General features: G+C 49.9%; 3 protein-coding genes across 6 annotated transcripts in view; 2 read left to right on the forward strand and 1 right to left on the reverse strand.

The window, feature by feature from the left end:
• The window catches only part of prr5b (proline rich 5b (renal)), a 23,429-nt gene extending 3,691 nt beyond the window's left edge, over nt 1-19,738 (forward strand). For 2 of the 3 annotated variants that reach the window (XM_084111041.1, XM_084111040.1), the window contains exons 2-9: nt 114-227; nt 4,245-4,325; nt 7,608-7,656; nt 7,731-7,788; nt 9,911-10,002; nt 10,089-10,229; nt 17,460-17,598; nt 18,230-19,738. In XM_084111041.1, the coding sequence (XP_083967167.1) occupies nt 124-227; nt 4,245-4,325; nt 7,608-7,656; nt 7,731-7,788; nt 9,911-10,002; nt 10,089-10,229; nt 17,460-17,598; nt 18,230-18,645 (1,080 nt within the window). In that variant the 5' untranslated portion in view covers nt 114-123 and the 3' untranslated portion in view covers nt 18,646-19,738. Of the gene's footprint in view, nt 1-101; nt 228-4,244; nt 4,326-7,607; nt 7,657-7,730; nt 7,789-9,910; nt 10,003-10,088; nt 10,230-17,459; nt 17,599-18,229 lie in introns of all 3 variants that reach the window. The other variant, XM_084111039.1, reaches the window with a different exon arrangement.
• LOC311081444 (uncharacterized protein) lies at nt 10,320-16,813 on the forward strand (the record flags this gene model as incomplete). Its single annotated transcript, XM_084111981.1, has 8 exons — nt 10,320-10,397; nt 13,378-13,394; nt 13,597-13,772; nt 13,991-14,248; nt 14,287-14,458; nt 14,647-14,742; nt 14,907-15,030; nt 15,223-16,813. The coding sequence occupies 8 exons, from the start codon at nt 10,320-10,322 to the stop codon at nt 15,292-15,294; spliced, it is 993 nt and encodes a 330-aa protein (XP_083968107.1). The 3' UTR covers nt 15,295-16,813.
• A 425-nt stretch (nt 19,739-20,163) lies between the features above and the next one.
• LOC311080863 (protein PHTF2) overlaps nt 20,164-22,500 on the reverse strand; it is a 35,693-nt gene continuing 33,356 nt past the window's right edge. For both annotated transcript variants that reach the window (XM_084111037.1, XM_084111036.1), the window contains 3 exons: nt 21,475-21,570; nt 21,172-21,297; nt 20,164-21,088 (listed from right to left, as the gene is read on the reverse strand). In XM_084111037.1, coding sequence (XP_083967163.1) covers nt 21,068-21,088; nt 21,172-21,297; nt 21,475-21,570 — 243 coding nt within the window. In that variant the 3' untranslated portion in view covers nt 20,164-21,067. The remainder of the gene's footprint in view (nt 21,089-21,171; nt 21,298-21,474; nt 21,571-22,500) is intronic.

A 22,500-nucleotide genomic window follows, 5' to 3' on the forward strand; every position in this document is an offset into this window, starting at 1 on the left:
ACAGACAATAGAAGTGAGGCAGGCGACACACACGCACTTTCACTCCTGTATCCCTCTAACTGCTGTGCGTGTGCGTGTGTGTGTGTGTGTGTGATGATGAGGACTCTTCACAGGCTGAAGTTGATGAGTTCTCCCAGTCTGAGTGATTTGGGTCGTTCAGAGAGATCAGCGCTGGATGACAGGAACAACCAGCAGCAGCGAGCGGGAAACAACACCACCTGGATCAGGTACACACACACACACACACACGCAACATATTTTCTTGGCTGTATAAATGTAAGCATACTGCAGTCGTTGATTTTACATAGTCAGCTAGTTATAAATTCTGTTGACTAATCTAAACCAGAGCTCTAAACTGGCCCACTTTTAGAGTTAAAGTTAAAGGAGTTAAAGGACTAAATACATTTACTTGACACATATATATTATTTTTAGAAATGACAATGTCCACAAAAAGAGGTTTTGCTCATTTTTGTAACCAAACTATAGTTATGAAGGTTGAAACAAGAATTTATCCTCAAAACAAATAAGCATTTATACCGTGTGTGTGTAACATCAGCATGAAGCTGTTTGGCTGCACACACACATAAAACCCTCATGTGCATGAGTGAGTAAATAACACTGTTCTGAAGTGGAATAGTCACATTAGCATCCGTCAGTGCACTGTGTGTGTGTGCAGACAAACAGCTTCATGTCGATGTTACACACACACACTCTCTCTCACACACACACACAGTATAAAAGCTCATTTGTTCTCATCTTTGAGGAGAAATTCCTACAAAACCAGTTTCCTCTGTTTGTTTGTTTGTTTGTTGTGTGTGTGTGTGGCTCACATGATATGTGTGTAAAGAACACAAATCAGTCCTTATAGTTTGTGTGTGAAGAGAATCCTCTGTTTCTGTTCGTACACACACTAGTGGCTGGAGAACAATGTTTCTGTTCGTACACACACTAGTGGCTGGAGAACAATGATTGTTTGATATCACTGATGCTGTTTGAGTGAGTGAGTGTGTGTGTGTGTGTGTGTGTGTGTGTCACGTTCAGCTGATGGAACGTTTTGTCTCTGAAGGCCCTGACACACTCACGGAGAAGTTCTATTTCGTTTTTCACTTCGAGGTAAAAATACGTTTAAATACTTTTGCAGTGATATAGTGTCAGCGAACATCCTGACTCCGCCCACATTTAGATGAATATAGTGTCAGCGAACATCCTGACTCCGCCCACATTTAGATGAATATAGTGTCAGCGAACATCCTGACTCCGCCCACATTTAGATGAATATAGTGTCAGCGAACATCCCGACTCCGCCCACATTTAGATGAATATGTAAATTTGTGCCTCGCACTTTCCTTTCAATAACAAAAAACAACAATAACAATAATGACAGAAACAGCAGTGCAGGGCCTGGTCCATGAAGCCCGTTTCAGTGGCTAGCCAGTGTTTAGTTTGTACCAAGCCTGGGTTTAGGCACCATGAAAGTGGTAACTCGCGCTCCACGGCTAACCTGGGCTGCGTTCAGCCCCGACAAAACGTTGCACAACGTTTTTTAAACAGAAACGGTGATGCGTTGAACACACTGTTCTGATGACGCAAGAGTTGCAACTATGGAAGCTGAGAAGGCTATTCTTTGTGTTCTTTGTGAAGAATTTTCGGAGCCTGATGAAGTCGGTATAAATATGTGTTTAATACTACAAAATATGCCCGATGTTACAGTTACTGCACTTGCCGCCCAGAACAAAAGAGAACATCCCAATCGAGTGAAGGGATTGCTGAAACTGAAGCACACATCTTACCTAATTCAGACTAAAACACATCTATTTAGCCTCACAGATACTTTATTTGTAGGTCATACTGTTTTAATACCCTGTATTTTCTTTCTCATTTTTAGGAAAAGCACTTAATTACCATTGTTTATTTCTATACCAATACACTTGCAATGAAGCTGAAAATATAAACAACTACATCATTTTGTTGATATCCTATATTTTACAATAAAACTTTCAACAAACATGTCTTCTAATATCCTCAGTTGCGTATACCGAGCTGCATCGAACACATTTGTAAATTACTTTCCTTGAACCCATTGTGCGAGTTCACTTTAATACCGCGTGCTTCATATACATGTTGTTGCTGATTGGACTGCAGTTCTGACACACCCACCAAACAAGAGAAAATGCATCTCAAACCCTGTTGCACGCCGTTTCCAGGAAACATGATGTTCAACCCGGAAACCGTAGCAAAACGTTGCGCACCGTTTTGAACTTGAACATGCCCCTGGTCCGGGTCAGGTGATGTTCCAGGTGAGAGATCTCAAACTGAAAATGGACCAATCAGCTGTGAGCACAGTGTCACATGTCTGATGCGATGAAGTCACTCCTCCTGTTTCTACTCCACATTAAAGGTCACTACACAGCAAATGATTTTTAAAGACAAAATCGTCTGCCTTTTAGTAATACTTATTTATAATAAAATGTTTGTATGATTTAGATATTATTTATGTAATTATTATACCCTTAATTGATCACACATGTACAATTTTAGTTTATCAATTATTATTACGCACAGTTTAAATGAAGAATTACATAAAGGTAATATAAATACGCTTTAGAATAATAAAATTAAAGCTATAAAATAACTACATGTGAGCTTAAATGTTCAATTGACCTATGGCTAAGCTACGCCCCCAAACGCGATGAGCCAATCACAGTGCGCATGGCTAACCCAATACACTCGGACATTCTCTGCTTCCACGTCCATTGAAATGCATTGCAGTTAGTCAGTTTTCATTCGTTTTTATCTGTTTTTTCTTGTCATTTTAAGTTTAAAATGGTCAAACGGTGTGCATGGGGTACATTCAACTCCAAAACTAGGTATCCTGAGAGGCTGGGCGACGGTGTGTATTTTTTACCCTTTCCCAAACCACATCTTAACCGAGAAGTGTCTGCTCTGGATTAATTTTGCGGTAACTTAAGACCACAACACCAACTAAACGTGGATAAATTAAACAAGGATGTCTACATCTGTTCTAAAGTAAGTCAACAACGTATTTGAACGTTATCTTTAACATCTCTAAAGTAACGTTAGCCTAGCTTCTAGCTGCGTTGCAGTTTGACAAAAGCACATTGTTGTGTTTTACACAAATATAAGTAGGCTAAACACTTTGCAGTTTTAATGATGTCCTGTATGAACAAAATGGAGTATGTTTTTATGTTTCCACTGTTCGATCGCGATCGCGCCCGCGCCTCTCTCTCTCTGACACACACACACACACGCATTCCAGCATTGTTCATCATGATGCGTTCACACCAAACGCGAATAGAGCGTCAAATTCGCGCGTATAAAGCGAGCGTTTGAAGCGAAATAGCACCAAACTATAACGTTTAAACACTGACCTGTAACGTTAAATCTTTGTCTGGAGCTGAAGCATTTCATCGACCTTCTCAAAATAAAATGATTAATATAACCCTCCAATGCATAGTTAAGGCCCTTTTGGTGACTGAGATAATATATAATCTTTCTGTCTCCAAAAATCATCAATTGCCTCCTGTGAAATGTCTCCAACTGTGACAGCTGCCATAGCGCCTGTTACCGAATGTTGACTGTTTGTCCGAGTGAGTGGAGGGGGCGTGGCTTAGCCATAGGTCAATTCTCTCTATACCTTTTATCAACTAAACTAACTTCACAACGAGACTTTCTCTTTGAGTTGTCCTCTTTCATAGACAGCCATTTTCTTCTTGCTGTGTAAATGTTTAATATTTTAATACTTTTATTTAATAAGTGAATTGCGCTGCTTCTCTTCCAAAAAATGAATGGCAGTTTCACTCTTTCTCAGCCTGTGATAGGGCACTTTTAACATGTGACCAGTGTCAGTGTCGCTTTCAGTTCGAATTATAATCTATAAAGCAACTCTCAGTGTGTTGATGTTTCACTCGCCTCTGACCTCGATGGGCTGAACAGAAGAAATGAAGATTTACACCTCGAAGAAGGTGGAGCCTCGGAGCCACACCCACCTAATACATCATCGACATGGACCAATGGCAGTTCAGAACTCTAGTTTTGTTTTGGCCTGATTTTGTTTGAAATGGCGTCACGTGTTTTGGGGACTTCAGTGAGCAGAACATCTTTCATCTTCAATCCATTTTCAGCAATTCATTACACAAACATCTAATGTGCACTGCGGTTTACATGTTAATCCAGCCTGAAACATCACGGACACATTTAATGTGTGTGTGTGTGTGTGTGACAGCATCCATAATGCCGTGATCTCGGTGTTCCAGCGGAGGGATCTGGGAGAGAACGAGCTCCACGTACTGAATGAAGGCGTCAGGTGAGAGACACGCCACACACACGTCACACGCCTCGCACACGTCACACACACCTCACACACCTCGCACACGTCACACACACGTCACACGTCACGCCTCACACACGTCACACGCCTCACACACGTCACGCGCCTCTCACACGCCTCACACACTCCTCGAACGCCTCACACACGCCACACGCCTCGCACGCCTCACACACGTCACACGCCTCGCCTCGCACGCCTCACACACGTCACGCCTCGCACACGTCACACACGCCTCACGCCTTGCACGCCTCACACACGTCACACGCCTCGCACACGTCACACGCCTCGCACACGTCACACGCCTCACACACCTAGCACGCATGTCACACGCCTCACACACGTCACACACCTTGCACACGCCTAACGCCTCGCACACGTCACACACCTCGCACGCCTCGCACACGTCACACGCCTCACACGCCTCGCACGCCTCACACACCTCTCACGCCTCACACACGTCACACACGTCACACGCCTCTCACGCCTCACACACCTCTCACGCCTCACACACGTCACACGCCTCACACACGTCACGCGCCTCTCACACGCCTCACACACGCCTCGAACGCCTCACACACGTCACACGCCTCGAACGCCTCACACACGTCACACGCCTCGCACGTCACACGCCTCGCACACGTCACCCGCCTCGCACATGTCACACGCCTCGCACACGTCACACGCCTCACACACGCCTCGAACGCCTCACACACGCCTCGCACGCCTCACACACGTGTCACACGTCACGCCTCACACACCTCACACACCTCTCACGCCTCGCACACGTCACACGCCTCACACACCTCTCACGCCTCGCACACGTCACACGCCTCGCACACGTCACACGCCTCGCACACGTCACACGCCTCACACACCTCTCACGCCTCGCACACGTCACACGCCTCACACACGTCACACGCCTCTCACACGCCTCACACACGCCTCGAACGCCTCTCACATGCCTCACACACGCCTCGAACGCCTCACACACGCCTCGCACGCCTCACACACGTCACACGCCTCACACACCTCACACACCTCTCACGCCTCGCACACGTCACACGCCTCACACACCTCTCACGCCTCGCACACGTCACACGCCTCGCACACGTCACACGCCTCTCACGCCTCACACGTCACACGCCTCACACACGTCGCACGCCTCTCACACGCCTCGCACGCCTCACACACGTCGCACACGTCACACGCCTCGCACACGTCACACGCCTCGAACGCATGTCACACGCCTCACACACGTCACACACCTCGCACACGCCTAACGCCTCGCACACGTCACACGCCTCACACACCTCTCACGCCTCACACACGTCACACACGTCACACACGTCACACGCCTCGCACGCCTCACACACCTCTCACGCCTCACACACGTCACACGCCTCACACACGCCTCGAACGCCTCACACACGTCACACGCCTCGAACGCCTCACACACGTCACACGCCTCGCACGCCTCACACACGTCACGCCCCTCACACGCCTCGCACACGTCACACGCCTCGCACACGTCACACGCCTCACACACCTCTCACGCCTCGCACACGTCACACGCCTCACACACCTCTCACGCCTCACACACGTCACACGCCTCGAACGCCTCACACACGTCACACGCCTCGCACGTCACACGCCTCGCACACGTCACCCGCCTCGCACATGTCACACGCCTCGCACACGTCACACGCCTCACACACGCCTCGAACGCCTCACACACGCCTCGCACGCCTCACACACGTGTCACACGTCACGCCTCACACACCTCACACACCTCTCACGCCTCGCACACGTCACACGCCTCACACACCTCTCACGCCTCGCACACGTCACACGCCTCGCACACGTCACACGCCTCGCACACGTCACACGCCTCACACACCTCTCACGCCTCGCACACGTCACACGCCTCACACACGTCACACGCCTCTCACACGCCTCACACACGCCTCGAACGCCTCTCACATGCCTCACACACGCCTCGAACGCCTCACACACGCCTCGCACGCCTCACACACGTCACACGCCTCACACACCTCACACACCTCTCACGCCTCGCACACGTCACACGCCTCACACACCTCTCACGCCTCGCACACGTCACACGCCTCGCACACGTCACACGCCTCTCACGCCTCACACGTCACACGCCTCACACACGTCGCACGCCTCTCACACGCCTCGCACGCCTCACACACGTCGCACACGTCACACGCCTCGCACACGTCACACGCCTCGAACGCATGTCACACGCCTCACACACGTCACACACCTCGCACACGCCTAACGCCTCGCACACGTCACACGCCTCACACACCTCTCACGCCTCACACACGTCACACACGTCACACGCCTCGCACGCCTCACACACCTCTCACGCCTCACACACGTCACACGCCTCACACACGCCTCGAACGCCTCACACACGTCACACGCCTCGAACGCCTCACACACGTCACACGCCTCGCACGCCTCACACACGTCACGCCCCTCACACGCCTCGCACACGTCACACGCCTCGCACACGTCACACGCCTCACACACCTCTCACGCCTCGCACACGTCACACGCCTCACACACCTCTCACGCCTCACACACGTCACACGCCTCTCACACGCCTCACACACGCCTCGAACGCCTCACACACGTCACACGCCTCACACACGTCGCACACGTCACACGCCTCGCACACGTCACACGCCTCGAACGCCTCACACACGTCACACGCCTCGCACGCCTCACACACGTTACGCCCCTCACACGCCTCGCACACATCACACGCCTCGCACACGTCACACGCCTCACACACATCACACGCCTCGCACACGTCACACGCCTCACACACCTCTCACGCCTCACACACGTCTCACACACGTCACGCGCCTCACACACGTCACACGCCTCGCACACGTCACACGCCTCGCACACGTCACACGTCCCTCACACGCCTCGCACACGTCACACGCCTCGCACACGTCACACGTCCCTCACACGCCTCGCACACGTCACACGCCTCACACACATCACACGTCTCGCACACGTCACACCGCCTCGCACACGTCACACACCTCGCACGCCTCACACACGTCACACGCCTCTCACACGCCTCACACACGCCTCGAACGCCTCGCACGCCTCAAACGCCTCGCACGCCTCACACGGGTCACACGGGACACGCCTCACACACGCCTGACACGCCTCACACGGACACTGACGTGCTGGTCTCTGTGTGTGTGTCTCTAGGCAGCTGCTGAAGACTGAGCTGGGCTCCTTCTTCACGGAGTATCTGCAGGTGATCTAACGACTCTCAGTAATCCTCACTAACGAAGCGTCTGTGAACTGAGTGTGCTTGTGCTTGTGTCACAGAATCAGCTGCTGACGAAGGGAATGGTGATTCTCAGGGATAAGATTCGCTTTTATGAAGGTAAGATGATTTTATATTTTAAGATCTAATGGGTGAGATTCAGACATCAGAACATTTGGGTTTGGAGCACAATCTGTGTGTGTGTGAGAGAGACTGTGTTTCTGAGTGTGAGTGTGTGAGAGTGTGTTTCTGAGTGAGAGTGTGTTTCTGAGTGAGAGTGTGTTTCTGAGTGTGAGTGTGTTTCTGAGTGTGAGTGAGTGTGAGTGTGTTTCTGAGTGTGAGTGAGTGTGAGTGTGTTTCTGAGTGTGAGTGTGTTTCTGAGTGTGTTTCTGAGTGTGAGTGTGTTTCTGAGTGTGAGTGAGTGTGTATCTGATTGTCAGTCTGTTTCTGAGTGTGTGTGTGAGAGTGTTTCTAAGTGTGAGTGTGTTTCTGAGTGTGAGTGTGTGAGAGAGTGTGTTTCTGAGTGTGTGTGAGAGTGTGTTTCTGAGTGTGAGTGTGTTTCTAAGTGTGAGTGTGTTTCTGAGTGTGTGTGAGAGAGTGTGTTTCTGAGTGTGTGTGAGAGAGAGTGTGTTTCTGAGTGTGAGTGTTTCTGAGTGTGAGTGTTTCTGAGTGTGAGTGTTTCTGAGAGATTGTGTTTCTGAGTGTGTGTGAGAGAGAGTGTGTTTCTGAGTGTGAGTGTTTCTGAGTGTGAGTGTTTCTGAGTGTGAGTGTTTCTGAGTGTGAGTGTTTCTGAGTGTGAGTGTTTCTGAGTGTGAGTGTGTGAGAGAGTGTGAGTGTGTGAGAGAGTGTGAGTGTGTGAGAGAGTGTGAGTGTGTGAGAGAGTGTGAGTGTGTGAGAGAGTGTGAGTGTGTGAGAGAGTGTGAGTGTGTGAGTGTGTGAGAGAGTGTGAGTGTGTGAGAGAGTGTGAGTGTGTGAGAGTGTGTTTCTGAGTGTGTGTGAGAGAGAGTGTGAGTGTGTATCTAAGTGTGTGTGAGAGAGAGTGTGAGTGTGTATCTAAGTGTGTGTGAGAGAGAGAGTGTGTTTCTGAGTGTGAGTGTTTCTGAGTGTGAGTGTTTCTGAGTGTGTGTTTCTGAGTGTGAGTGTGTGAGAGAGTGTGAGTGTGTGAGAGTGTGTTTCTGAGTATGTGTGTGTGAGAGTGTTTCTGAGTGTGTGAGAGAGAGTGTGTTTCTGAGTGTGAGTGTTTCTGAGTGTGAGTGTTTCTGAGTGTGAGTGTTTCTGAGTGTGAGTGTTTCTGAGTGTGAGTGTTTCTGAGTGTGAGTGTGTGAGAGAGTGTGAGTGTGTGAGAGTGTGTTTCTGAGTATGTGTGTGTGAGAGTGTTTCTGAGTGTGTGAGAGAGAGTGTGTTTCTGAGTGTGTGTGAGTGTTTCTGAGTGTGAGTGTGTGAGAGTGTGAGAGTGTGTATCTGAGTGTGTGTGTGAGATGTTTCTGAGTGTGAGTGTGTGAGAGAGTGTGTTTCTGAGAGTGTGTTTCTGAGTATGAGTGTGTGTGAGAGTGTTTGTGAGTGTGTGAGAGAGTGTTTCTGAGTGTGAATGTGTTTCTGAGTGTGAGTGTGTGTGTGTGTGTCTCTGAGTGTGTGTGTGAGAGAGAGTGTTTCTGAGTGTGAGTGTGTCTCTGAGTGTGTGTGTGAGAGATAGAAAGTGTATTTCTGAGTGTGTGTGTGTGTGTGAGAGAGTTTCTGAGTGTGAGTGTGTCTCTGAGTGTGTGTGTGTGAGATAGAAAGTGTATTTCTGAGTGTGTGTGTGTGAGATAGAAAGTGTTTCTGAGTGTGTGTGAGTGTGTTTCTGAGTGAGTGTGTGTGAGAGAGTGTGTCTCTGAGTGTGTGTGTGAGATAGAGAGAGTGTTTTTGAGTGTGAGTGTGTCTCTGAGTGTGTGTGTGTGTGTGTGTGTGTGTGTGTGTGAGTGAGTGAATGAATGAGTGTTCACTGGTTTGACTTTGATTTTAAAGGCCCTAACTGCTGATATTGTAGTGTGTGTTCAGGTTTCACACCCCATACATTATGAGGATACACTGATGTCCTTATGATTCAAAACACAAAATAAACACACTAGCGATTTTTATTAAAATGTAAAAATGTAGAAAGTTTTCTGTGAATGGTAGGGTTAAGATTAGTGGATAGAAAATGTCATTAGCTCATTATAAAAACCATTAAACAATGGTGTGTGTGTGTGTGGTGTGTGTGCAGGTCAGAAGCTGCTTGATTCTCTGGCAGAAACGTGGGACTTCTTCTTCTGTGATGTTCTGTCCACACTGCAGGCCATCTTCCACCCCGTACAGGTGCTTCACACACACGGACCCATTCCACTGAACTAGTGAACCGCATATGTGATTGTGATTGTGTGTGTGTGTGTGTGTGTGTGTAGGGGAAGGAGCCGTCGGTCCGTCAGCTGGCTCTGCTGCATTTCAGGAACATCATCACTCTGAACACGAAGCTGGAAGAAGCTCTGAGTCGACAACGCGCTCGTGTGCCTCCCTCCATCATCCAGATGCTGCTCATCCTGCAGGTGTGTGTGTGTGTGTTAGAGAACAAATGGCACCCGTTTCCCAGCAGCCCTTCAGACGCTTGTGTAAACAAATGCAACGTCTTATCAGAAATGTCTCTAGATTTCCTGAGTCGACACAGAGCTGAAACTGTCAGTTTTAAACTTACCGGAAGGAGTCGCAAGACACAGGTGTGTGTGTGTGTGTGTGTGTGTGTGTGTGTGTGTGCTTTAGTGTATGCATGTGAAGTGAGACGTGAAACGTATTTTTCTCTCTGAGTGAAATGTATCTAAACATAAACGATATTTTGAAGTAAGTGGTGTGTGATGTGGATTGTGGTCGTGTTTCCTGTGTGTGTGTGTGTCAGGGTGTGCACGAGGCTAAAGGTGTGTGTGTCAGGGTGTGCACGAGGCTAAAGGTGTGTGTGTGTGTGTCAGGGTGTGCACGAGGCTAAAGGTGTGTGTGTGTGTCAGGGTGTGCACGAGGCTAAAGGTGTGTGTGTGTGTGTCAGGGTGTGCACGAGGCTAAAGGTGTGTGTGTGTGTGTCAGGGTGTGCACGAGGCTAAAGGTGTGTGTGTGTGTGTCAGGGTGTGCACGAGGCTAAAGGTGTGTGTGTGTGTGTCAGGGTGTGCACGAGGCTAAAGGTGTGTGTGTGTGTGTCAGGGTGTGCACGAGGAAAGGTGTGTGTGTGTGTGTCAGGGTGTGCACGAGGCTAAAGGTGTGTGTGTGTGTGTGTCAGGGTGTGCACGAGGCTAAAGGTGTGTGTGTGTCAGGGTGTGCACGAGGCTAAAGGTGTGTATGTGTGTGTCAGGGTGTGCACGAGGCTAAAGGTGTGTATGTGTGTGTCAGGGTGTGCACGAGGAAAGGTGTGTATGTGTGTGTCAGGGTGTGCACGAGGAAAGGTGTGTGTGTGTGTGTCAGGGTGTGCACGAGGCTAAAGGTGTGTGTGTGTCAGGGTGTGCACGAGGCTAAAGGTGTGTGTGTGTCAGGGTGTGCACGAGGCTAAAGGTGTGTGTGTGTGTGTCAGGGTGTGCACGAGGCTAAATGTGTGTGTGTGTGTCAGGGTGTGCACGAGGCTAAAGGTGTGTGTGTGTGTGTGTCAGGGTGTGCACGAGGCTAAAGGTGTGTGTGTGTCAGGGTGTGCACGAGGCTAAAGGTGTGTATGTGTGTGTCAGGGTGTGCACGAGGCTAAAGGTGTGTGTGTGTGTGTCAGGGTGTGCACGAGGAAAGGTGTGTGTGTGTGTCAGGGTGTGCACGAGGCTAAAGGTGTGTGTGTGTGTCAGGGTGTGCACGAGGCTAAAGGTGTGTGTGTGTGTGTCAGGGTGTGCACGAGGCTAAAGGTGTGTGTGTGTGTGTGTGTGTGTGTGTCAGGGTGTGCACGAGGCTAAAGGTGTGTGTGTGTGTGTCGGTGTGCACGAGGCTAAAGGTGTGTGTGTGTGTGTGTCAGGGTGTGCACGAGGCTAAAGGTGTGTGTGTGTGTGTCAGGGTGTGCACGAGGAAAGGTGTGTGTGTGTGTGTCAGGGTGTGCACGAGGCTAAATGTGTGTGTGTGTGTCAGGGTGTGCACGAGGCTAAAGGTGTGTGTGTGTGTGTGTCAGGGTGTGCACGAGGCTAAAGGTGTGTGTGTGTGTGTGTCAGGGTGTGCACGAGGCTAAAGGTGTGTGTGTGTGTGTGTGTCAGGGTGTGCACGAGGCTAAAGGTGTGTGTGTGTGTGTCAGGGTGTGCACGAGGAAAGGTGTGTGTGTGTGTGTCAGGGTGTGCACGAGGCTAAATGTGTGTGTGTGTGTCAGGGTGTGCACGAGGCTAAAGGTGTGTGTGTGTGTGTGTGTCAGGGTGTGCACGAGGCTAAAGGTGTGTGTGTGTCAGGGTGTGCACGAGGCTAAAGGTGTGTATGTGTGTGTCAGGGTGTGCACGAGGCTAAAGGTGTGTGTGTGTCAGGGTGTGCACGAGGCTAAAGGTGTGTGTGTGTGTCAGGGTGTGCACGAGGCTAAAGGTGTGTATGTGTGTGTCAGGGTGTGCACGAGGCTAAAGGTGTATGTGTGTGTCAGGGTGTGCACGAGGCTAAAGGTGTGTATGTGTGTGTCAGGGTGTGCACGAGGCTAAAGGTGTGTGTGTGTGTGTCAGGGTGTGCACGAGGAAAGGTGTGTGTGTGTGTCAGGGTGTGCACGAGGCTAAAGGTGTGTGTGTGTGTGTGTGTCAGGGTGTGCACGAGGCTAAAGGTGTGTATGTGTGTGTCAGGGTGTGCACGAGGAAAGGTGTGCGTGTGTGTCAGGGTGTGCACGAGGCTAAAGGTGTGTGTGTGTGTGTGTGTCAGGGTGTGCACGAGGCTAAAGGTGTGTGTGTGTGTGTGTGTGTGTGTGTGTCAGGGTGTGCACGAGGCTAAAGGTGTGTGTGTGTGTGTGTGTGTGTGTGTGTGTCAGGGTGTGCACGAGGCTAAAGGTGTGTGTGTGTCAGGGTGTTCACAAGGCTAAAGGTGTGTGTGTGTGTGTGTCAGGGTGTGCACGAGGCTAAAGGTGTGTGTGTGTGTGTCAGGGTGTGCACGAGGCTAAAGGTGTGTGTGTGTGTGTGTGTGTCAGGGTGTGCACGAGGCTAAAGGTGTGTGTGTGTGTCAGGGTGTGCACGAGGCTAAAGGTGTGTGTGTGTGTGTGTGTGTGTGTGTCAGGGTGTGCACGAGGCTAAAGGTGTGTGTGTGTGTGTCAGGGTGTGCACGAGGCTAAAGGTGTGTGTGTGTGTGTCAGGGTGTGCACGAGGCTAAAGGTGTGTGTGTGTGTGTCAGGGTGTGCACGAGGCTAAAGGTGTGTGTGTGTGTGTGTGTGTGTCAGGGTGTGCACGAGGCTAAAGGTGTGTGTGTGTGTGTCAGGGTGTGCATGAGGCTAAAGGTGTGTGTGTGTGTGTCAGGGTGTGCACGAGGCTAAAGGTGTGTGTGTGTGTGTCAGGGTGTGCACGAGGCTAAAGGTGTGTGTGTGTGTGTGTGTCAGGGTGTGCACGAGGAAAGGTGTGTGTGTGTGTGTGACAGGGTGTGCACGAGGCTAAATGTGTGTGTGTGTGTGTCAGGGTGTGCACGAGGCTAAAGGTGTGTGTGTGTGTGTGTGTGTGTCAGGGTGTGCACGAGGCTAAAGGTGTGTGTGTGTCAGGGTGTGCACGAGGCTAAAGGTGTGTATGTGTGTGTCAGGGTGTGCACGAGGAAAGGTGTGTGTGTGTGTCAGGGTGTGCACGAGGCTAAAGGTGTGTGTGTGTGTGTGTGTGTGTGTCAGGGTGTGCACGAGGCTAAAGGTGTGTATGTGTCAGGGTGTGCACGAGGCTAAAGGTGTGTGTGTGTGTGTGTCAGGGTGTGCACGAGGCTAAAGGTGTGTGTGTGTGTGTGTGTGTCAGGGTGTGCACGAGGCTAAAGGTGTGTATGTGTGTGTCAGGGTGTGCACGAGGAAAGGTGTGTGTGTGTGTGTGTCAGGGTGTGCACGAGGCTAAATGTGTGTGTGTGTGTCAGGCTAAAGGTGTGTGTGTGTGTGTGTCAGGGTGTGCACGAGGCTAAAGGTGTGTATGTGTGTGTCAGGGGGTGCACGAGGAAAGGTGTGTGTGTGTGTGTGTGTCAGGGTGTGCACGAGGCTAAAGGTGTGTGTGTGTGTGTGTGTCAGGGTGTGCACGAGGAAAGGTGTGTGTGTGTGTGTGTGTGTGTCAGGGTGTGCACAAGGCTAAAGGTGTGTGTGTGTGTGTGTGTGTGTGTGTGTGTGTCAGGGTGTGCACGAGGCTAAAGGTGTGTGTGTGTCAGGGTGTGCACGAGGCTAAAGGTGTGTGTGTGTGTCAGGGTGTGCACGAGGCTAAAGGTGTGTGTGTGTGTGTGTGTGTGTGTGTCAGGGTGTGCACGAGGCTAAAGGTGTGTGTGTGTGTGTGTCAGGGTGTGCACGAGGTTAAAGGTGTGTGTGTGTGTGTGTGTGTGTGTCAGGGTGTGCACGAGGCTAAAGGTGTGTGTGTGTGTGTGTGTCAGGGTGTGCACGAGGCTAAAGGTGTGTGTGTGTGTGTCAGGGTGTGCACGAGGCTAAAGGGGTGTGTGTGTGTGTGTGTCAGGGTGTGCACGAGGCTAAAGGTGTGTGTGTGTGTGTCAGGGTGTGCACGAGGCTAAAGGTGTGTGTGTGTGTGTGTGTCAGGGTGTGCACGAGGCTAAAGGTGTGTGTGTGTGTGTGTGTGTCGGTGTGCACGAGGCTAAAGGGGTGGGTGTGTGTGTGTGTGTGTCAGGGTGTGCACGAGGCTAAAGGTGTGTGTGTGTGTGTGTGTCAGGGTGTGCACGAGGCTAAAGGTGTGTGTGTGTGTGTGTCAGGGTGTGCACGAGGCTAAAGGTGTGTGTGTGTGTGTGTGTGTGTGTCAGGGTGTGCACGAGGCTAAAGGTGTGTGTGTGTGTGTCAGGGTGTGTGTGTGTGTGTGTGTCAGGGTGTGCACGAGGCTAAAGGTGTGTGTGTGTGTGTGTGTGTGTGTGTCAGGGTGTGCACGAGGCTAAAGGTGTGTGTGTGTGTGTGTGTGTCAGGGTGTGCACGAGGCTAAAGGTGTGTGTGTGTGTGTGTGTGTGTCAGGGTGTGCACGAGGCTAAAGGTGTGTGTGTGTCAGGGTGTGCACGAGGCTAAAGGTGTGTGTGTGTGTGTGTCAGGGTGTGCACGAGGCTAAAGGTGTGTGTGTGTGTGTGTGTGTGTCAGGGTGTGCACGAGGCTAAAGGTGTGTGTGTGTGTGTCAGGGTGTGTATGAGGCTAAAGGTGTGTGTGTGTGTGTGTGTGTCAGGGTGTGCACGAGGCTAAAGGTGTGTGTGTGTGTGTGTGTCAGGGTGTGCACGAGGCTAAAGGTGTGTGTGTGTGTGTGTGTGTCAGGGTGTGCACGAGGCTAAAGGTGTGTGTGTGTGTGTGTGTGTGTGTGTCAGGGTGTGCACGAGGCTAAAGGTGTGTGTGTGTGTGTGTGTGTCAGGGTGTGCACGAGGCTAAAGGTGTGTGTGTGTGTGTGTGTGTGTGTGTGTGTCAGGGTGTGCACGAGGCTAAAGGTGTGTGTGTGTCAGGGTGTGCACGAGGCTAAAGGTGTGTGTGTGTGTGTGTCAGGGTGTGCACGAGGCTAAAGGTGTGTGTGTGTGTGTGAGTCAGGGTGTGCACGAGGCTAAAGGTGTGTGTGTGTGTGTGTGTGTGTGTCAGGGTGTGTATGAGGCTAAAGGTGTGTGTGTGTGTGTGTGTGTGTGTCAGGGTGTGCACGAGGCTAAAGGTGTGTGTGTGTGTCAGGGTGTGCACGAGGCTAAAGGTGTGTGTGTGTGTGTGTGTGTGTCAGGGTGTGCACGAGGCTAAAGGTGTGTGTGTGTGTGTGTGTGTCAGGGTGTGCACGAGGCTAAAGGTGTGTGTGTGTGTGTGTGTGTCAGGGTGTGCACGAGGCTAAAGGTGTGTGTGTGTGTGTGTGTGTGTGTGTGTGTGTCAGGGTGTGCACGAGGCTAAAGGTGTGTGTGTGTGTCAGGGTGTGCACGAGGCTAAAGGTGTGTGTGTGTGTGTGTGTCAGGGTGTGCACGAGGCTAAAGGTGTGTGTGTGTGTGTGTGTGTGTGTGTGTCAGGGTGTGCACGAGGCTAAAGGTGTGTGTGTGTGTGTGTGTGTCAGGGTGTGCACGAGGTTAAAGGTGTGTGTGTGTGTGTGTGTGTGTGTCAGGGTGTGCACGAGGCTAAAGGTGTGTGTGTGTGTGTGTGTCAGGGTGTGCACGAGGCTAAAGGTGTGTGTGTGTGTGTCAGGGTGTGCACGAGGCTAAAGGGGTGTGTGTGTGTGTGTGTCAGGGTGTGCACGAGGCTAAAGGTGTGTGTGTGTGTGTCAGGGTGTGCACGAGGCTAAAGGTGTGTGTGTGTGTGTGTGTCAGGGTGTGCACGAGGCTAAAGGTGTGTGTGTGTGTGTGTGTGTCGGTGTGCACGAGGCTAAAGGGGTGGGTGTGTGTGTGTGTGTCAGGGTGTGCACGAGGCTAAAGGTGTGTGTGTGTCAGGGTGTGCACGAGGCTAAAGGTGTGTGTGTGTGTGTGTGTGTGTGTCAGGGTGTGCACGAGGCTAAAGGTGTGTGTGTGTGTGTCAGGGTGTGTGTGTGTGTGTCAGGGTGTGCACGAGGCTAAAGGTGTGTGTGTGTGTGTGTGTGTGTGTGTGTGTGTGTGTCAGGGTGTGCACGAGGCTAAAGGTGTGTGTGTGTGTGTGTGTGTCAGGGTGTGCACGAGGCTAAAGGTGTGTGTGTGTGTGTGTCAGGGTGTGCACGAGGCTAAAGGTGTGTGTGTGTCAGGGTGTGCACGAGGCTAAAGGTGTGTGTGTGTGTGTGTCAGGGTGTGCACGAGGCTAAAGGTGTGTGTGTGTGTGTGTGTCAGGGTGTGCACGAGGCTAAAGGTGTGTGTGTGTGTGTGTCAGGGTGTGTATGAGGCTAAAGGTGTGTGTGTGTGTGTCAGGGTGTGCACGAGGCTAAAGGTGTGTGTGTGTGTGTGTGTCAGGGTGTGCACGAGGCTAAAGGTGTGTGTGTGTGTGTCAGGGTGTGCACGAGGCTAAAGGTGTGTGTGTGTGTGTGTGTGTGTGTGTGTGTCAGGGTGTGCACGAGGCTAAAGGTGTGTGTGTGTGTGTGTGTGTCAGGGTGTGCACGAGGCTAAAGGTGTGTGTGTGTGTGTGTGTGTGTGTGTGTGTCAGGGTGTGCACGAGGCTAAAGGTGTGTGTGTGTGTGTGTCAGGGTGTGCACGAGGCTAAAGGTGTGTGTGTGTGTGTGTGTGTGTGTGTGTGTCAGGGTGTGCACGAGGCTAAAGGTGTGTGTGTGTGTGTGTCAGGGTGTGCACGAGGCTAAAGGTGTGTGTGTGTGTGTGTGTCAGGGTGTGCACGAGGCTAAAGGTGTGTGTGTGTGTGTGTGTGTGTGTCAGGGTGTGTATGAGGCTAAAGGTGTGTGTGTGTGTGTGTGTGTCAGGGTGTGCACGAGGCTAAAGGTGTGTGTGTGTGTGTGTGTCAGGGTGTGCACGAGGCTAAAGGTGTGTGTGTGTGTGTGTGTGTGTGTCAGGGTGTGCACGAGGCTAAAGGTGTGTGTGTGTGTGTGTGTGTGTGTGTGTGTCAGGGTGTGCACGAGGCTAAAGGTGTGTGTGTGTGTGTGTGTGTCAGGGTGTGCACGAGGCTAAAGGTGTGTGTGTGTGTGTGTGTGTGTGTCAGGGTGTGCACGAGGCTAAAGGTGTGTGTGTGTGTGTGTGTGTGTCAGGGTGTGCACGAGGCTAAAGGTGTGTGTGTGTGTGTGTGTGTGTGTCAGGGTGTGCACGAGGCTAAAGGTGTGTGTGGTGATTACCTGAAGCTGGAGTCTCTGGTCCAGATGGTGGTCTCGCCGTATCTGGGAACTCACGGGCTTTTCTCCAGCGACGGCTCCGTCACGCAGTCTTCGTGTGTGTTGGGTGAGCAGATTCTCCTCATTAAACACACACACACACACACTGTTCCTGATTAGCACTGACGATTCCCTTAAGAACTTTTCACATCCATGGATCCTTTCCATTCGCACAGAAAGAAAAAAATGGTTCTATAAGAGAGATCGTTCACCCAAAAATTTAAAGTTAGTCATTTACTCTCCATCATGTCGTTAAACACACACACACACACACACGTCTCTGTAGGGTGTTTTAAACGAGCGTTTGGTTCAGTAGGCTAATACGCAAGAGGCTTTTAACAGATGTTGTTAAAACATTTTATTTGTGAAGGAGTCTCTTCAGAAGCCTTTGATTAAAGGGTTTATTTCTGCATCTCTTTATGAAGTGTCAGAGTTTAGGCTGAACACACACTCACTGGAGGGACAGAAATCTCTGATTCGTTAAAAACATCTTCATTTGTTCTGAAGATGAACGTCTCATGGGTTTGAACGACACGAGGAAGAGCAAATGATGACAGAACTTTTATATTTAGGTGAGCGATCCCTTTAAGAGCTGATCACTGAAAGGTTCTTGGGGGAACCGAGGTTCTTCTCTGGCATCGCTGTGAGAAGCCCTTCCTCTGTGAGAGTGTGTGTGATCAGTTGTGTGTCGTCCTCAGAGAAGCGGCTCTTGCGGCGCTGGCCGCGCTCAGACTCGCCGCTGAAGAACCTCGTGGTTCGGTCCAAGAGCTACAACATCCCGATGCTGACGCCGGTGTGCGAACACGAGCCCGAGCCCGGCGGGGTCCGGCGCCACTCCGTGTGTCAGATGACCTCGTTCGAGGAGGAGCCCGTGTTCGCCGAGGCGCCGCCCAGCCAGACTATGAACGTCTGTGAGGATTCTCCCATAATCCCCGAGCTCTTCTCCAGTGGCGAACCGGACCGGGCCTCTTCCTCCTCCAGTCCCGAGACCGTGGTGGATCAGCTCCTGGAGTCTGTGGACTCAGACACCGACCCCGAGGGAATATTCATCGACTTCAGCCGACAGCGTTCCAGCTCGTGTGAGGTCAGCCGGGAGAGCGAGAGCCTGGCGTGACCCCTGACCTCCGAGACACCACGCCTGACCCCTGAGGCACCGCGTGTGAACCTTGACTCACCGCGCCTGACCTCTGAGACACCGCGCCTGACCCCTGACCTCTGAGACTCCGCGCCTGACCCGAGACCTGACTCCGAGAGGTCAGGCACAGTGTCTCAGAAGTCAGGGGTCATGCGCGGAGTCTCAGGGGTCAGGGGTTCCCCGGAGAGGATTCAGAGTGAAAACGGTTCCCTCATGTTTATTGACCTCTAATAACTGAGATCAGTCGGCTCAAACACACACGCTGCGCTGACTGAGAGAAACGGCATCATGAGAGATTGGGGAGCAGTGTTTTATAGGCGGGTCATTTCTGACCCGGAACGAGTGGGGAAAAACTAAAAAAAAGTCAGCTAGTTTTGGGCAGTTGGTCATAGCCTGTGTGAGCGAAGTCAGGAGTCGTTAGTGATTCTCATCTATCCTGTGTGAGGGTTTATTTTCTTCACTAAATTGATTGTAATTCTAAAGTTCCCTAATTCTCATTTCCAGATCTAATGGACTAATGATCACACCCCTTTAACCATTTTAACTGTATAAAAAGTTCAATATTTATAGGATTTAATAATTATAAATAATAATTTTATTCAATGGCACTATTCTTATTTTTCAATAAAACGTTACTTGAGAAAAGACAAGAAAACAGTCAGTAGTAAAACTGAAAAACAGAAATGAGAAGCAATAAAGAGCAGAGAGTTGGGATTATTAGTACCGTAACGCCGCAGTGTTCGCTGCATTTACACGGCTAGATCTGATAATGCACAGATGTTGTGTTCGGACATGCAAATGTAAAAAATTATTTAAAAAAAACCTTTTTAGGAGAAACCATTAGATCTGCAATCATTAGAAAACGTCAAACTAATTATTGTTCATATTTCATTAATGATTTTGAAGCATGTTTTTTTTTTTTTTCATCAATTTGTAACCCATATGAAAGTTTTTGAAACCGTTGACAGTCGTGGATGTTTTGTATGACCCTGTCCTAGATTTCACTGAGCACATTACTGTTTTTATTGTAATTCTAATTTTAAGTAAAATATTTTACTGGTGATTTAAATAAGTTTGACTTTTTTACCAGTCCATGTTCAAGTGATGTGTAGAGCAGTGTTAGGAGCGGAGGCTGATGATGTTTTAGTCTTGAGATCATCCGTCAGGAGTCCGGCTGAGATCCGGCTCAGGTCAGTCAGGAGTCCGGCTGAGATCCGGCTCAGGTCAGTCACACACTAGTGAACACTGAGCTTTAGTTGGCGAGTAGAAGACGCCTCATCTGAGACTCTGAGACTCTTAACCCTTCACTATAGATGCAGTGATCATGAGCTGGTGTTAGTTCTGGCACACAGCAGGACTGTTTCAGGAAACTGGTTCGGTGAAAGGTTAACTAAACACGCATAGTCAAACTATTTTATAAATTCTTCACTGTTTTGTGAGTTAGCATGGATCACAGCACATACCTGGAGAGTTAGCAGATGGTTGAAGCTCAGCACACACTTTTCATGAGGTTTATTTGTACAGTAAGTGACACCAGAGTCTCGTGAGGTCTGGCCGTACCGACCGGTGGACAACTGAGAAACCGTAACGCTTGACAGATACACACACACTACAAACACAAGATTCTCTCGGAAAAGTTCTTTCCATTTCCTCAAATAGTGTTTCTTTGTAACAGAACATTTTCCCTCCATGAACAGAAATATGGATCTATACGAATCAAAACCAAAACAGGCAAAAACAAACTCACAACAACAAAGAAACAGAGTAACTGTCAGTCAGAGTCTCTGATACATTCATCTCCAGCAAAACACACACACACAAATAAACACTTTGGTCGTAACACCGTCTGTCCCAAACAGAAACACGACGCCAAGACGCTTTTGACTGAAACGTAACATTTTCTGCTGTAAAGTGCACATCTTGAGGCTTTCCTAACTGCACACACACACACACTCGTTTAAGTGTTACTGAAGACGCATCAGTGTTCGTTTCAGCCACTGACACTTCTGAGAATATAAACACACAGAGCAAAGCTGAAAAACAGATCAAAATATAAATGTGTGTCAGTTTCATCACCACCCTTGACCCCTGACCCCTGACCCTGACCTGATGGGTCTTTCCTCTTCAAACTCTTGGTTTCAGTAACTCACTGCAGTCTTAAATATCAGACTGCAAAACACCTGCAACGCTGGAGCATCTTTCCTATGAGAACGTCACATCCCGAGCTAAAATAATACTTAAAACAATTGTAACAGCTAAAACAAATACTGGAGAATAAAAAAGAAACACTGAAAGGGTAAAATAAATAGCAGAATTGCACAAGCTCTCCCAACCACGGGGTCAAGAGGTCACGGTCAGGAAGAGTCGTGTGTGTGTTCGGTGCAGAATCACTCGAGTCGCGTCAGGATTTGATCTTCCACAGCTGTGAAGGAAACACACACACGCTGTGAATGCTGCAGACAAATGAACACACACACATAAGCGTGACCTTGACCTCGCTCTGACCTTCAGGTTGAAGCCCAGCATGTCACTGATGACCCCCGACACGGCCGACAGGATCACCACCTGCGTGATGTTGTACAGCAGAGGATTCATCGTCAGCCCGTACAGGCGGAACGGGGCGTCCAGCTCCTGCACACACACACACTCCGTCAGCGGGACACACACACACACACACACACTCCGTCAGCGGGACACACACACACACACACACTCCGTCAGCGGGACACACACACACACACACACTCCATCAGCACGCTTCAGTCGCGCTCATGATTGCATGTGTGTGTGTGTTTTATATCTGCGTACCTTCAGTAATTTGGTGGCCAGTTTGAGGACGTTGTTGACCAGAGTGAGTTCTTCTTTCTTATTTGGTTTCTTCTCCATTTTCAAGTACAAATTAATCTGAAATAGAGAAACATGTCAGAGTCTTCAACCCGTGTGTGTGTGTGTGAGTGAGTCGGCTCTTCAACCCGTGTGTGTTTACAATGACTGAATATGACATCGAATGTGGGGGTTGACACCTGTCAGTAACAGTAATAATGATTGTGATTGATAGGTGTGTGTGTGTGTGTGTGTGTGTGTGTGAACGCACCTGTTCTGTCAGTAACAATAATAATGATTGTGACTGATAGGTGTGTGTGTGTGTGTGTGTGTGTGTGTGTGTGTGTGTGTGTGTGTGTGTGAACGCACCTGTTCTGTCAGTAACAGTAATAATGATTGTGATTGACAGGTGTGTGTGTGTGTGTGTGTGTGTGTGTGTGTGTGTGTGTGTGTGAATGCACCTGTTCTGTCAGTAACAATAATAATGATTGTGATTGATAGGTGTGTGTGTGTGTGTGTGTGTGTGTGTGAACGCACCTGTTCTGTCAGTAACAGTAATAATGATTGTGATTGACAGGTGTGTGTGTGTGTGTGTGTGTGAACGCACCTGTTCTGTCAGTAACAGTAATAATGATTGTGATTGACAGGTGTGTGTGTGTGTGTGTGTGTGTGTGAACGCACCTGTTCTGTCAGTAACAGTAATAATGATTGTGATTGACAGGTGTGTGTGTGTGTGTGTGTGTGTGTGAACGCACCTGTTCGGTCAGTAACAGTAATAATGATTGTGATTGACAGGTGTGTGTGTGTGTGTGTGTGTGTGTGTGTGTGTGTGTGTGAACGCACCTGTTCTGTCAGTAACAGTAATGATGATTGTGATTGACAGGTGTGTGTGTGTGTGTGTGTGTGTGTGTGAACGCACCTGTTCTGTCAGTAACAGTAATGATGATTGTGATTGATAGGTGTGTGTGTGTGTGTGTGTGTGTGTGTGAACGCACCTGTTCTGTCAGTAAC

The sequence above is a fragment of the Abramis brama genome (genome assembly GCF_963993115.1).
Source record: "Abramis brama genome assembly, chromosome: 4".
Classification (NCBI taxonomy): domain Eukaryota; kingdom Metazoa; phylum Chordata; class Actinopteri; order Cypriniformes; family Leuciscidae; genus Abramis; species Abramis brama.